Consider the following 15,040-nt stretch of genomic DNA (forward strand, 5'->3'; position numbering starts at 1 on the left):
AAAACATGGAACAGAGTCTGACAGGGGGGTACACAGTGATATGGAGAATCGGTACATTATGTGTAAGGCGCTTAGGAGCATTTTGTACCCACAACATCAAAGCTAACTAATGAAGATTAATTTGTCATCCTTTAATCTGGGAATGAATATAAGTGGTTTATATTTGAATTAAGCATAATTTAAAAACAACATTATCGCTGCATCAGCAATCTCACGTTTGTCAGCACAACATGTTTGGGCAGTTATTTTTGCATGTCTCAGATGCCTTGATCAAGGTAACCAAGTCATTTACTTTAACATCACCTGCATAACAAGAGAAAACATGACAAGAACGGCAAGTGTTTCAAGGTGTGCTTCTGTCCAAAGTATGGCAGATAGGTATACACCTCACCCTCAGGCCAACCTTAGGCGTGAACACATCTGTCTGCCCAGTGTCAAATCCTTCCAGCTTCAAACAGACCTGGGCTGCATTTCCCAAAAGCATCGTAAACCTAAGAAGATCATAGATCCATTGCCACCAATGGTCTCTACGATCGACTTATTTCATGATGCTTTTGTGAAATGCAGCCCTGGTGGTAAAAGAAGCATAAAGTCTGCAGTGATGAAGATCGCTCTTCTGCCTTATTCAGATCCTACATATTGGTGAAATGCTAATTGTTTAAGAAGGAAATCCTAAATATGATATTAATATGAAAATATGAATATGATGATTCATATTTTTTCATAGTTTCAGGTTGCACATGTCTCTCTTGAGAATGGGATCCCAGTGATTTCACATTTTCAGCTATGCCACACTTTGCTCATAAGTCTGCAATTATACCTCAGAGATTTCAGTATGAACTCATCAAATTTTTCCATAAACAAATTATCTTGGCTATGCTGGGCTATAATATTATAACTCTTACTGCATTTAAAAACATGTCTTATTTGTAATAAACTAGGACAAATATCTCAGACAAAGTTAAGACTATAAAAGCAATAATTATTTATCACACTCATGTCATTCCATGCCCATATGCTACCAAATCAATCAAGAGTTGAACCTGAGAATAGCATCAGTCTGATTTCACTGAAAAGAACTGACTCAAAAGACTGATTTGTTCAAGTTCAACAGCTGTAAAAAAATTTTTTTCAGTAAACAGATTACTCTAGTACAATTTACAAGAAAATACTATTTCAGTCTTTCTACTTAAAAATTCAATTTCTTTGTAATGAATTGTGAAATTTACAATCGATCTCTGAGTGAAAACTATTTCTACACCATTTTTTACACCATTTAATGAGTTCAATTTGAAACATCACGAGGTCACGAGTAAATGACAGATTTTTTTAAGTGTCCTGAGCTATGGACGAGGAACCTCTGAGCGATAAAATATTCCTCTGGACCAGTGTGGAAAACAGCTGTGGGACTGTTTTTGTTTCATGTTTGTGGTGTTTGATGAAAAGCTGTCCTGTGTTCCAGGAATACAAGAACATTTCCAGCAGAGATCTCTCTGTATGTTTTTCTGCCTATCTCTCTTGGTTTGTTTGTTTATTTATCACCATGAGAATAAAGGAACAGGGACACACATGAGAGACACATGCAGGAGAGATTAGAAACCCTCGTGCTTGTGTGAATACCTCAGCTTGATAATATCTTACACTTACTGCATGTTGGACCAGTCTAAAGTCATTTCTAAACAAGATGTGGAGAATCATTTTCTTTATCAGATATTATCACCCTCAGACAAATATGACTGGTTTATTTGGTGTTAACTTGTAGAATCCACCTTTAAGTGTTTATGTAGAAATAAAAGAGTTTAATTCTTGCTGTGCTGAAACAAATATTATATTTTTGCCTTTTCAACTTGTGACGTCCTGTTCACATTCCTTTGCTTTCTGTTGTAAGTTCTTGGCTGTAATATAAAAAAGGAGCTGATAGTCCAATCTAATAGTTCAGATTTATCTGTCATATCCTTTTATGGTAATGATATATTATCTGCAGGACATAAATTGGTCTGAACAGGTTTCAAATTTCATTGCTTTGTGCAACATGGAGAATGAATACTTGGCCTTCTGTTTCCACACGCTAACCCAGAGGAACATGTTTTTGCTCAGAGAGGCTTCTCAGTTATGTTTCATGTAATTATCAGCTTTGTCTCAGATGTTTCTCCTAGAATTCTTTAGGAGATCATAGGTCTTGGAAAATTGAATGAGAAATGTTCATGCCAAAATCTGACTTTTGATTACACACTATAGTTGCAAATCTAAACTTAGAGACAAAAGTCTCTAAATTTAATTGTATTACTGTCTAGCAGAAACAAAGGTATCTCATTTGTCCTTTTTCTTTCGTATGAGGACTGTTAAGGTCAATTCACACAAAAGACACAGACCAAAGCTGACAGCCGACAGAGTACAGTACATCATTTCTCAGACATTCCAAGATCCAACAAACGCTGATTCAACACGTTTAATTGGTGAAAACAAGTGCCGCCCAATGGCAAAAGACACCAACAGGTGTAACACATTGGCAAGACAAAACCAGGTATGGTGTGAATTGGCCTTTAAAAAGGAAGTTACTTGTCAGCGGTGTTGGGAGATAGCCAGAGACCCCCATATGCCCAAGCAAGAGCTGCCATGGCCTTGATCAGGCATTTAAAGCCCTGTTCAGACTACACGATTTTAGCCCGATTTTGCCACGATCTGCTTGACGTAGGGTGTCGTGGGGATTCGTATACGACAATGGGCGTTGGGACGCACGATTCAATCATTTAATCTCGTGTAGTATAGTGCACAACGCCTCTGCGAAGCTTTACGACGTCAACAAAGAAAGACTAGAATGTTTAATTTTTTTTTCTGTCGTACATGACAAGTTCCATCACAGCTATGACACTGGCCAATAGGAGCACAGAAGTGCCTTTGTACAAGCTTTCAAACATGCCGAAATAAAAGAGAGACAATGGTATCGGTCCTGCTAGGTGTAGTTTTACAATAGAGGAAAATGTTCGTGGAGCTACGGCAACAATACTCCTGTATTTATGATGAGGGCCTACTGCGACACAGTGAAAAAAGGTAAAATAAAAACTATTTTACCTCAGTTCTCTTTGACAGTCCATAACATCCTCTTCATGCCATCCAGATTTGTGTCCATTGTCAGGTTTTCTTTCTTTTTTGGGCTTTTCTGATGACAAGACAGGTCAAAACACACTGTTTGCTAGCCATTGTTTGTTTACGCTCATAGCACCTTCTGTCTTGTCTCGCGCTATTGATGACAGCAGGCACGTTGTTAATGACGGCATGCGATGAATGGTCGGGTAGCATTGTATAGTCTGACATGTTTCTTGTTCACGACACGACAAGATTTTATGAATCAAAATCGCATAATCTGACACAGTGATTGTCGTAACCGACAAAAAAATCATGTAGTCTGAACGGGGCATAAAACAACTTGGTTTATAGAAGACCATCAAGCATAAACCACTTCCTCTTTCCTGTGAAATCAAACCAAGCCAAACCAACACATTCTTATCGTCCTCTCAATCTTGTTTTCACCTTTCTTGTTATCAGAGTGACACAAGATCTAGGGAACGATATTTAAATCCAAAATTTGCTGGGATTACATTACAAACCCTTAGAACTCCACGTCATCAAAAATGCCTGTCACACATTTTTTTTTTGTCCTACAGTAAAACTGAATTCACTGGAAGCCTCACCACACACAAACCCTCTGAATAATTTAAAGCTTTCCAAATAATTTTTCATCCCAATGTTTTATTTTCATATGGCATCTCAAACTCACATATAGGAAAACCTCCTCTTAAGAAAAGCTCTTATTGTGTAATAATGGTAAATGCCAAAAGGTAAAACATTACGTCAGGGCTGAATTTAGCCATTATAAATGCTGTCCTGCAAGTCTAGAAACTTTCAAAAACAAAGTTTAATTTCTTGGAATGATGGCAGAAGACAGAAGACAAAAAGGAAAGAGGACAAATAAAAAGTCATATCATGTTCATCACAATGAATCTGAACCATGACATGGCAGTTAACACTCATTCTTTTTGATGATTATTTGGCTAATGCAAGTTTGAATCAGTCTGTCATTTGTTGATCCTGTTCTCTCCATCACTTCCTGTTGTCTCTCTATTGTCTATACATTTTATAATACCTGGAGAAAACTATCTGTTAGCAGTGCCATTTATATCAAAGCTTGACTGCTGTAGAAAAACTGGGAAATATGTAACTCATGGAAATCACAGTTTTTTGAGCCAATCATCTGAGCCATGAATGCCATGTGACTAATTGTGACTAATCACTCTGCTAAAAAAATTATATTGTGACAACACTGATTGATTGAAGACACAAGAATGCATACAGTCCCAAACCCTTCACGAGAGCTGCGACTGTCATCTATAATATGAAGCATAATGCTGCTCAGAAAGAAAGTCAGAAAAGTCTACTATTTTGAATGGCCTTCTATGGACCCTTTTCACATTTCCAGGGTTCGTAGAAGCGGAAGTCATCATAGATGGGTAAACTTCTAATGTGGTGAATGAAACCTACAAGAAATATAAACTTTGCATTCCCATTAGCCCCAACAGCAAAAGAAACATTGACAATAGCATTTCCATGACTTCCAAAAGTAGAAAAAAATATTGAGAGATTGTTTATTTTGGTCAGAAGAGCGAAAGATGTCAAATTTCCCATCACTCCCTTAGCCATTGTGTTAGAAAGACGCTATAGCATCGTTAACTAGTTTTCTATAATTGAATGCAGAGGTAATAAATTACAAATTATAGTGTCATAGATGTACATCATTTAAAAAAAAAATTGAAAATCTAAAAAAAGTTTGCTAGATGTTAACGTCAATGTCACAATGTTAATAGCTGTTGAAACATATCATCACCATCTGTGAAAAGGGTCCATCTAGAAAGACGCTCTTTGCAGCCAAAGTGTGTATTTATGAGATCTACCAGCAGGGGCTAATGGGACGATGCTACAGGTGTGGACAAACATTGGTCTCACCTTTGGACTGCACAGCTATTCTGAAATCTGAAGTCTGTTTCATGTTGGGTCTGTGAGCAACTAAATTCAGATGCATTACATATACAGAAATGCCAAGTAGACTTGGTGTTTTGACTGCAGAAATCATTGCCATACTGAAATGAAAGCATACAGATCTCTATAGCACAATCTAGCACACCATTCCTTTCCTTAATTACTAATTTTCCCACTTTGTCTTTTTTTCACAGGTCTCCCCTCCTCTTGTAGTGTCTTATTATTACTATCATAACTGACTAATTATAATGAAAGCACTAAGGTTGCAATAATTTAACCTGAGGGGTCATTATTAACAGCAGACGGGCAGATTTGAATTATCTTGTCGTTCTGATTATTTTTCTCTGTATCTTTTTCTCCAGGTGAGACATTCTCTGAGACGTTCAGTCACACAGAGAGGTGTCAGACTTGCAGAGAATGCACGGGTCTTATGCGCATGCAGACCCCCTGCACCGACTCGAACGACGCTGTGTGTGTGTGCAACTATGGCTACTTCATGAGCGAACTGACAGGCCAGTGCGAGCGGTGCACTGTGTGTCCACGCGGTCAGGGTGTGCTGATGCGCTGCGAGCACTCCCACGACACGGTCTGTGAGGAGTGTCTGGACGACACCTACTCTGATCAGGATAGCACGCTGGACCCCTGCCTGCCCTGCACTATCTGCGAGGAGGGAATAGAGATTCTCATGAGGAACTGCACACCGTATGAAGATGCATGGTGTCATGGTGAGAGAATAATACTCTCCAGAATATCACGTGTAACCACAATAAAAATTTAAATCAAGTAATAGCATAAAAATGTAAAATAAATAAATAAATAGAAGAAAAAATTATAAAATTGTTAAAAATATAAAAAATGATAGAACTATAGTTTATATACGGGTTGTTACAAACATAAGGAAAAGAAAATAGTGTAAATAATAGGTATATGATTTTTTAAAAATATTTATTTTAATATATTTTTCCCGTGTTTGTCATATACTACATTTCTGCTTCATTTTTCAGTTTACTTCTGCAGTTTGTTTTCCCCTGCATATTTAAGTTGCACACAAAGTGTGCATTTGTAGTATTTGTAGCCTGTGGTCAATCACTATGGGCAACTGCACGAACACCACAAGCAACTTGTTTGGCTGTATATGATGTGATTGAGCCTGATCACTCTCACACTGTTACTAACAGCTAATTTCTCTCAGTCTCAGTCATAATGTTTGCTTTCCTCCATGTGTTTGAGGATCAATCTGGGTCATTTCAGTATGTGTCTGCTGGTGGCCTTGCAGTGAAAAGGTCAAAGTGTGGATTATTCTGTGCAAAGCCCTGTAGTTATAAAGGTCACAACAGTCCAAAAGGTCAAATCCAGTGACATATGCAAACACACACACACACACACACACACACACACGCGCGCGTGTACACATGCAGACCTTGGGGTTTCCAAGAAGTATAAAAGTAGGCATGTGGATCACAGTGATTTTACAACAGGTTAATAGATGTTCTTATACCTCCTTGAAAGAGTGACAAATCACTGTAAACCTCAATTGGCTTTACACCTTTTATAAAAAGACTGTGTTCCAAACAAACAAACAAACAAACAAACAAACAAAAAAACTTCCAAAAATAAAACTGTTGCAGTTCCATGTTGTGTCACTAGTTGTGCTGAAATTGCTGATTTTTGAAATGATTGAAAACATGACTTTATTATCAGAATAAACAATTATATAATATAACATAATATAATATATGATCATAACATTTGCTATATAGACATTAACAATAGAAAAATTGCACACAATTACAAAATAAAACATAAATTACACAAACAAAAATAAGCTTGATCTACTATTAACATTTTGCATTTATACAGGCACAACTACATTTTTATACTTTTAGTTGGAATAATACAGTGTGGAATAATATACTTATATTATGTATTAAAATATAACATAATCAAATTACTTTATTGTTCTTCTCAAAGTCCTTAATATTTCACAAACTAACTAAACACGACCAGGTGAATGTTTGTTTCTGTTCAGAGACACTCTGGCTGTAGCAAATGAAATGATGGCCCTTTTTCTACCTCTTTAACACTCACGCTCAACTAAACACACAGAGAAAGCTCTGTTTTCATGGCTGGAGAGGGCATGTAATGTGGCGTGTCATTGCATTAGTGTGCTAGCGCTTGGGAGGTGGGACTGTCTTATGTCTGATGCCTGGGGCTGTATGTGTGTGAGGGTCATTATGGCTTCTGTAGCTGACGAGGATTGGGCTGGATTTGTCAGTTTGGGGTTTACTGTCAACTGTGGCTCTTTGGTTTATGTGTGTGTCACACCCGGATTAACATCTGTCTCAGGTAATCTGATCACAAATGGACAATCCTAACTGTGTAAACAGGGGTCCAAACCGCTTTGTTATTGGATCACTCAAACCACATTTAGAGGTAGCTGAAAAATGCATGTGATCACATGGAATTTATAGTGTAAACACTAATGTGTAATGATGCATCCTGGACAACAACAAAAAAGGTAAAGTGTGACCTGATGGAACTTCTTCAAAAGTTTAGTGGCAACAAATAAATTTGCATAGAATGGATTGTTTCCAAACAGGTTTCCTGAATGTTTTCCACACAGGCAAACAGAGAGTGTCCCAAACTGAAATTTTGAGCTGTCCATTACAGCAACATTGACTCAACCTAAAAAAAAACAGAGCAATGTTTGCCACATAGTTAGAAGTCTTTACTTGTGAACATTCCAAATTGTGATTAATATCAAACTGAGAATTAATATCAACAAAATACACACTTTTAGCAGATTTACTAAGTGAATGTTTGCTAAAACAGTGTTTCAGGTTTGTAACTTGAAGTGCTCTGCTCTGTGTGTGTGTGCTGTAGTGTAGCATAATGTGTGCAGCATAAGGAGATGAGATATATCTCTGCAGATGGAATCTGTAAATCATAAAACATCTGCAAGTGCTGTCAGTTACACACGCGCACACACACACACACACACACACACACACACGTGTTCAGCTTCCTGCAGTTCCTGCTCTTATGTGACTCTCATCAGCCTCTTTCCTGTGAGGAGAGGAAGAGAGAAGAGACACAAATGATACAAATAGAGAAAAAATGGGCAAAGTGTAACGGGGCTGACGAGACGTGAGACGTGTGGATCCATCTGCAAGCTTTATTAAAGAGACGTGGTAAACAGGCAGGGTCAAACAATGGCAAACAGGTATAAGGCGGGATAAACGGAAGTCCATGGACCGAATTCGTGACACAAAGAGCTGAAATGTGACGGCTAGTTTTGTGTTTCTGTTAGCAGCGTTGGAGAGTAACTTATCAAAACATGGTGTTTGCTAAAAGTTTATTTTATTTACTGTAATTGTATGTTAAAATTGAATGATGTCACATTAATTGACATTATTTTAAATATATTTTTTTGCCTTTTACATACTTATGTTTGGAAAAAAATCAACAGCAAAAAATCAACAACAAAAAGTTTGGGGTCTGTAAGATTTTGTTTTTTAAGAAATTACAAAATTTACTCAGCAAGGACATATTAAATTGATCAAAAGCGACATTAAAGACGTTTATAATTATTGTTCTTTTGACATTACTATTCATCAAAGAATCCTGAAAAAAAAATTATCACACTTTCTACAAAAAAATTAAGCAGCACAACTGTTTTTAACACTTATAATGCTAAAAATAAATGTTTTGTGAGCACCAAATCAGTATATTAGAATGATTTCTGAAGGAAAAATCAGGTTTGCCATAACAGTGAAAAACTTGAATGCTAGTGTGTATATTTTAAAAAACATAAATTAAGCGTTAGCGTTAGTTCTGGCAGGTCACGTGAGTCAAGCTTGCATCAGCTGATTCTCAGCTGATCACATCTACCTATAGGAATACGACACCTACCATTCCTATATAAGCTCTATTTAGTATTATTCAGCAGCTTTTCAGCTTGCTCGGGAGCAAATTACCCTTCTCCATCCCCAGCTCCTCCTTTCGCCACAGTCAGGACTTGGCTTTCTGATATTCCTTGCTAATCAGACTCCTTTATCTTGAATAAAGTGTTACACTTAAATATCATTAAGTACATTAATGATATCTGCCTTGTTCTGTTCTGTTAATCCTAGGGGGGTTATTATTGCTGCTCTCCCTGCTCATTCATGACAGGCTGCATGGATGGGCAGGGAGTTTTTTGCTCAGAACAGAACCATACCGCCAAACCAAACTTTATGCTAAGTATCTATCATTTTGACGATAGTGGTCCTGACAGAACTACATTTAAAGTTGCAAACTACTTTTTATTATTAACTTGTAGTGTAGAAAAACGAAGCTACTTTTTCATTTGACTGTAATTCAACTACTTTATTATTAGCTTGTATAATTAGAAGCTACAGTTTCAAAATATCTCTCCCAACACTGTTCTGAAGATAATGTGATCAGCACAGAGCAGCCTTGTTCTGCCCTGTCACACACACACACACACACACACACACACACACACGGAGTCATAGTGATCCTTGTGTATTTCTGTACAGATGACCACCCTCTGCGAGCGCCACATTATCATCCTTAAAATGACCTTAAACGTGACCTTTACTACCTCTCTCTATCCATCTCGCTCGCTGTCTGTCTATCTCTGACCCTTTCATGTCTATCCCTCTGGTGGGTCATTCATTTATGTGCCCTTTGATGAGGGTGGCACATTAAAAACAAGCTCTTTCATGAGAATGACCACAGTAGGAGTCAAAGGCACACGTGCCTGAATGACCAGTCTCTCTCTACGCTGGTGGTCTATGATGCATGGTGATTCACTTCCTGCAGCTCATACGGACTTAAGTGGCATGTGTCTGTGCGTGTGACAGAAAAAGAGAGATGTGCTGAGCTCTTTTCTTTGTTGGATCGATAAGGTCACTGGAGTTTCTTACTCTCGGGTTTCAATCTGTGACCTCTATCGCAGCTACTGCATCACACACACTCTAATACACACACATGCAGAAACATATCAGAGGTCTGTAGTCATTCTGCTGCAACTCCACTCCGGGTATCATTTCCCACTCTAAGTGTTCTAGTTTTGTCACATCATCACTCGCTTGCTCAGATAGATGGCTGCAGTGGCAAAGAACACACTTTAATTATTGTTTATCTTTCATAAGATTCATTATTCACCAGTTATTTTAATATAATTTATACGATCAAGTATTCATATTTTTGAATGAGCATTTTTTTTTTTACATTTTCATTTTTCAGTTTAATTTTAGTTAATGTTTTAGTAGTTTTAGAAATTTTATGTGCTTTTGTCATTTTAATTTTATGTAACTTTTTAATCTAATATTGATATTTTATTTTAGCGTTATTTCAATTACTGAAATAATTGTAGTTAATTTAATAGTTTTAGTTTGAGCTAGCAATAACAACACTGATATGCAAAGTTACAATTTATATAAACCCCTTTTCCATCCAGAATGTAAATTTTTTGCTGCATAAAAACTGATTTTATGGCAACATGGAATGACATCTTATTGGTAGTGATGTTCATAACCATTACTTGAGCAACCAGAATATTTACTCAGTGTTGTTCTCATTAAATAAAACTAAAACTAAAACTGCATGAAAACATTTCTGTTAACTAAAATAAAAATAAAAACTAAAATAACTGGGGAAAAACTGAAACTATACTAAAATACAGTTTCACAAATGGAACTGAAATAAAATACAAATAAATTTTAGTTATTGGTATATTATAAAACTACAACTAACTATGATAAAATGAAACCTAAACTAAACTGAAAAGACTAATTTGAAATAAAATAGAAATAAAAACTAAATAAAAAATTCTAAACTATAACAAAAGCACATGCATGTATGAAACAAATAGCCCACCCTTATTTTTAATATTTTTGAATAACAAATCCTTGTTTAAGACAGATAAATAAGTGTGTGTGTACTGCTAGTGTAATTACTGCAGCTAATCAGAGCACTTAACAGCAAAGCTTCTGTTCATTTAGCCATCCATTCGTTCACACACACACACACACACACACACACACACACACACACAGAGAGCAATTATATCAAACTTGAAAAGGGTTGCCAGATAAGCAATAAAATCCCTAATAAAAACAGGACTGTGAGAGGAGTAGAATAAAGACTGAGGGTTAACACTTCACACTTGGCACTTCATCATGAAAACGCCCAGTTAAGAAGCAAAATAAAATAAATTAAAAAGAGAGAATAATTTGAAATTGTTAACCTTTGACTGAGTTTTACAGCCTCAGTCCAAAAAAGCAACAACTCGTTTTCACTCAGGTTTCAAGCTAAGTCAGGCCGAAAACACATCCACATATCACAATTTCATGTACTCTGTTTTCAATCAGAAAAACAGAGACAGAAAAAGAAAGAGCACTTTCAGAAATCATTTAACTTTTAGTGCATACTCATTCAGAAAACTAATGATTTCTTCAAGAAAGAGGGAGGAGACGGGCTGGAAGAGGTGAGAGAGACTGACAGCTACTGAGGGAGAGACAGCAAGTGAAAGAGACTGATAAAGAAAAGAAAGAGGGCTGCTGCATGCCTTCAGATGCCCACAAGTTTGAAAGGTGTGCCAAAGACTGTGTGTGCGCAAACCAATCTAGAAAACAAATGTTCTTTAATTCATCTTTAAACAACTCATGACAAAGTCACTTTCATTATGACTTTACTATTCAAACATGACTTATATTTTACAGACACTTCATAGACTATACAATGAAGTAAAAGCAATAAGCTAGTAGCTGTGGAACTGAGTAGCTGGTTTCTAGCTGGTTCACACCAAGGATGATAACTATAATAATAACAATAACTATTAACTTCTAATAATAGACCTAGACCTTAATCAGTTTAGAAATCATACTGAATTTAATGCGGATTAAAACAAGGCTGTGAGGGATAGACTTACAGTCTTAGCACCGTATAAACTAAAGGTCCTAGATCATGTAATTTTCACAACTTATATCTTTTAAAAATGTTTTATAGAGTTTTTGTGTACTGAAAGTTTTTTGGAAAGATGTTTTGTGAGCTGAACGATCGGTATGTTGTTAAACAACAGTACAATCCATTGAACGCACTATATTTCTATTTCTCACAGTCTCGTTTTCATTCCTGTTGGAATATGGTGCTATAGGGAAGTCCACACCACACCTACAACATCACTGGAATCATTTTCAGAATGATTTTTGGCTTTTAGAACATGGTGGCTGGTCAATAGGCAGTGTAAGCTGAATTTTTAGACTATGGTGAGATCAACGGCAGTTTCCAAATCCTAAATAGTTCATCCATGTAAATCAAGAGTGCTGGTTCTTGTTTTTATAAATGGCACCTTCCTCCTTTAGCTGGAGCTTCTTCTAAATCAAACCAAAGTTCTTGCAAAAAGGTTCTCTGTTTCAGCACTGCTTAATCAGTCACACATATGGCTGCTCTGGAATAGTTTAGATGAGAATGAGTAGGGTGACCATACGTGCCATTTTCCCAGGACACGCGTCCTGGGAAAATGGCACGTATGGTCACCCTAAGAATGAAAATGTTTTAGATAGTCATGGTAACGTGAAGACCTCCTGTGGAGCCAGATTGAACCCTGTCACCACCAATTTTACAGCCATGAAAGACATGAACCATAACAATCTCCACTTGATTCTAGAGTCTTTTCTTGAGAAAGAGTGAAGAGTTTAACAGTAAAACAAAAGAAAGTTGTGTGTGTGTTTACAGTAAGTGCAATAGTTGGGTTCTAGGTGGATGCTGCACACTGGTGGTGGTAGAGGAGATTCCCCCTTCTATGTAAAGCGCTTTGAGTACCCAGAAAAGCGCTATATAATTATTAATTATTATTCTATAAGTAAAAGCCATTTATTTTCTCCATAGAGATATTTATTTTGTTTTCTATTAAACTTAAAACTTACCGAATTTATGACTCAAAGTCAATAGCTTTATATTGCACCATCATTTGCTAAGCTTCACTGGATGAGGCCTGGATTTATTTACTGGATTTATTATTAACAGTTCTAAGTACTTTTTAATATGGATTTAAACCAAAAGTTGTAATGTGATATATCTCGGTGTCACGGTTGCCTTCTGTGGCGAAACAAAGAACGAGGAGACGTGGGATAAACTTAAAGTAACTGTCTTTCAATCATCCAAGATGGGGTAAAGCAAGGCAGGCAGGGACACACAAGAAACACAACATCGACGTTCAATACCAGACAAACTCAGACAACACAGACAGGAACTTAAGTACATGAGGTAATTGACAAGACACACCTGGGAGCAATCAACAATCAAACACATGGGAAAACCAAATGAACATAACGAACTATAATGAGGACAGGAACAGGAACATAACCAAATATGGGCACACATGAGGGCAAACAAAACAAAACACACAGAACAGTCCTTGGGTGTGACACTTGGAGCCGGTTCAGTTGTTTTTTTTTTATTGTATTTTTTTAATTGACTATAGAGAAAATAAATGGGAAAAATACTCCTGGCACAAAGGCCTTTGAAAAAGTGGACGGCCACTGTTGTGCTCTATTGGGAGCTGGAAGGAGTTTATGGGGGGTTGCCTTTGTATAAATTATGCATCAAATCAATAGAGAGAGGAAGAAAGATAAATAGACAAATAGTGCCTTTAGTGGGTGAAAAAGGCCATATATCATATAACACCATCCAGAGAGCCATTGGTCAATTTCACAGCTTCTACTAACGGTCTCATTAGGTTCAGTTCAATATCCAATTTGCATTTTAAATTATATAAATAGTGTGAATTCCATTTAGATACAATAGCAGACTGCAGAAGTTTTTACCCTAAGTTTACCATGTTTACTATGTCCAGTCATTTGCAGCTAATATGTGTGTGACTGTCTTTCTCTCTATTCTAGATCCGTTGAGTCCTACCTATTCCACTTTCGCTAGTGATTCCAGTACGTCTGTCACTGATCCAAATGGTTTGTGGAGCCCCAACCCCGGAGGGGATGCCACCACACCCAAACCTAGCTCCCCTCACTTCATTGGCAGAGGGCTAAATGAGAACCTGATTCCCATCTACTGCCCCATCCTTGCAGCGGTCGTAGTCGGCCTCCTGGCTTACATCATCTTTAAGAGGTGAGCTAAAGAGAGAAAACAATCTTAAAATAAAGACATAATAACAGATTGTAATGATTGAGGACAGTAATAGGTGGTGAATAATTCAGGCTTTGTCTTAATTTGGAATTATCAGATTAACCCTCATGCTGTATTCCAGTCATTTTGACCTGGAGAGGATATTCTTTTTCCTGAAAATGCTAGTTAATGTTATCACATTGTTCTGAAATTTAGCGAATTTGCTCACACAGGGTATGACAACCGAAATTAGATAATTTTCATACTTTTTGGGGGAATTTCCCCCAACCTTGTTACACTTCTGGCGTTCCCAGTCTAAAATAACCAGCCTACAAAAAATTGCTTTAAAAATCTCTCAGTTTGCCATATTATCACCAAATCTTGGATTCAAACATTTTTTTTGAGTGAATATTGACTCAATCATCCACAAATAATGCTTTTTTTTCATAAAAAATTGGGGTGTATAAGCTCAGATCAGTGTTCCTAAAAGAAATACAAAACCTTTTTTGACCGGAAACACCAAATCAGGAAAAGGATTTTCAGGATTTTAAAAGGTTAAAGGAATAGTTCACCCAAAATGAAAATTAGCCCATGATTTACTCACCCTCAAGGCATCCTAGGTGTATATGACTTTCTTCTTTCAGACGAATCCAATCGGAGTTATATTAAAACGTTCCCTTTCAGTCGGTCACTTCTGACGTCATGTCGATGACAGATGAATTGGGAATCTCGCCAGAGAGACCAATCTACTTTGAGTGTAAATTAAACGAGACAATGAACATTGGCATGCGGTGATTGCATCCAGTTGCCGCTGATTGCAGCGCGAGTATAAATAGGCAGCAGGTGCAACGCATACTCAGCTTTTCGCTTCAGA

The 15,040-nt window shown here is 37.0% G+C and overlaps 1 protein-coding gene across 1 annotated transcript in view; it reads left to right on the forward strand.

Moving 5' to 3' along the window:
- The window catches only part of LOC107689096 (tumor necrosis factor receptor superfamily member 16-like), a 40,970-nt gene that overhangs the window by 12,011 nt on the left and 13,919 nt on the right, over nt 1-15,040 (forward strand). Inside the window, exons 4-5 of the mRNA XM_016487002.1 lie at nt 5,397-5,759; nt 13,947-14,169. Of these exons, the coding sequence (XP_016342488.1) occupies nt 5,397-5,759; nt 13,947-14,169 (586 nt within the window). The remainder of the gene's footprint in view (nt 1-5,396; nt 5,760-13,946; nt 14,170-15,040) is intronic.

Source organism: Sinocyclocheilus anshuiensis, unplaced genomic scaffold (genome assembly GCF_001515605.1).
Source record: "Sinocyclocheilus anshuiensis isolate Anshui unplaced genomic scaffold, SAMN03320099.WGS_v1.1 scaffold653, whole genome shotgun sequence".
In the NCBI taxonomy this organism is placed as follows: Eukaryota; Metazoa; Chordata; class Actinopteri; order Cypriniformes; family Cyprinidae; genus Sinocyclocheilus; species Sinocyclocheilus anshuiensis.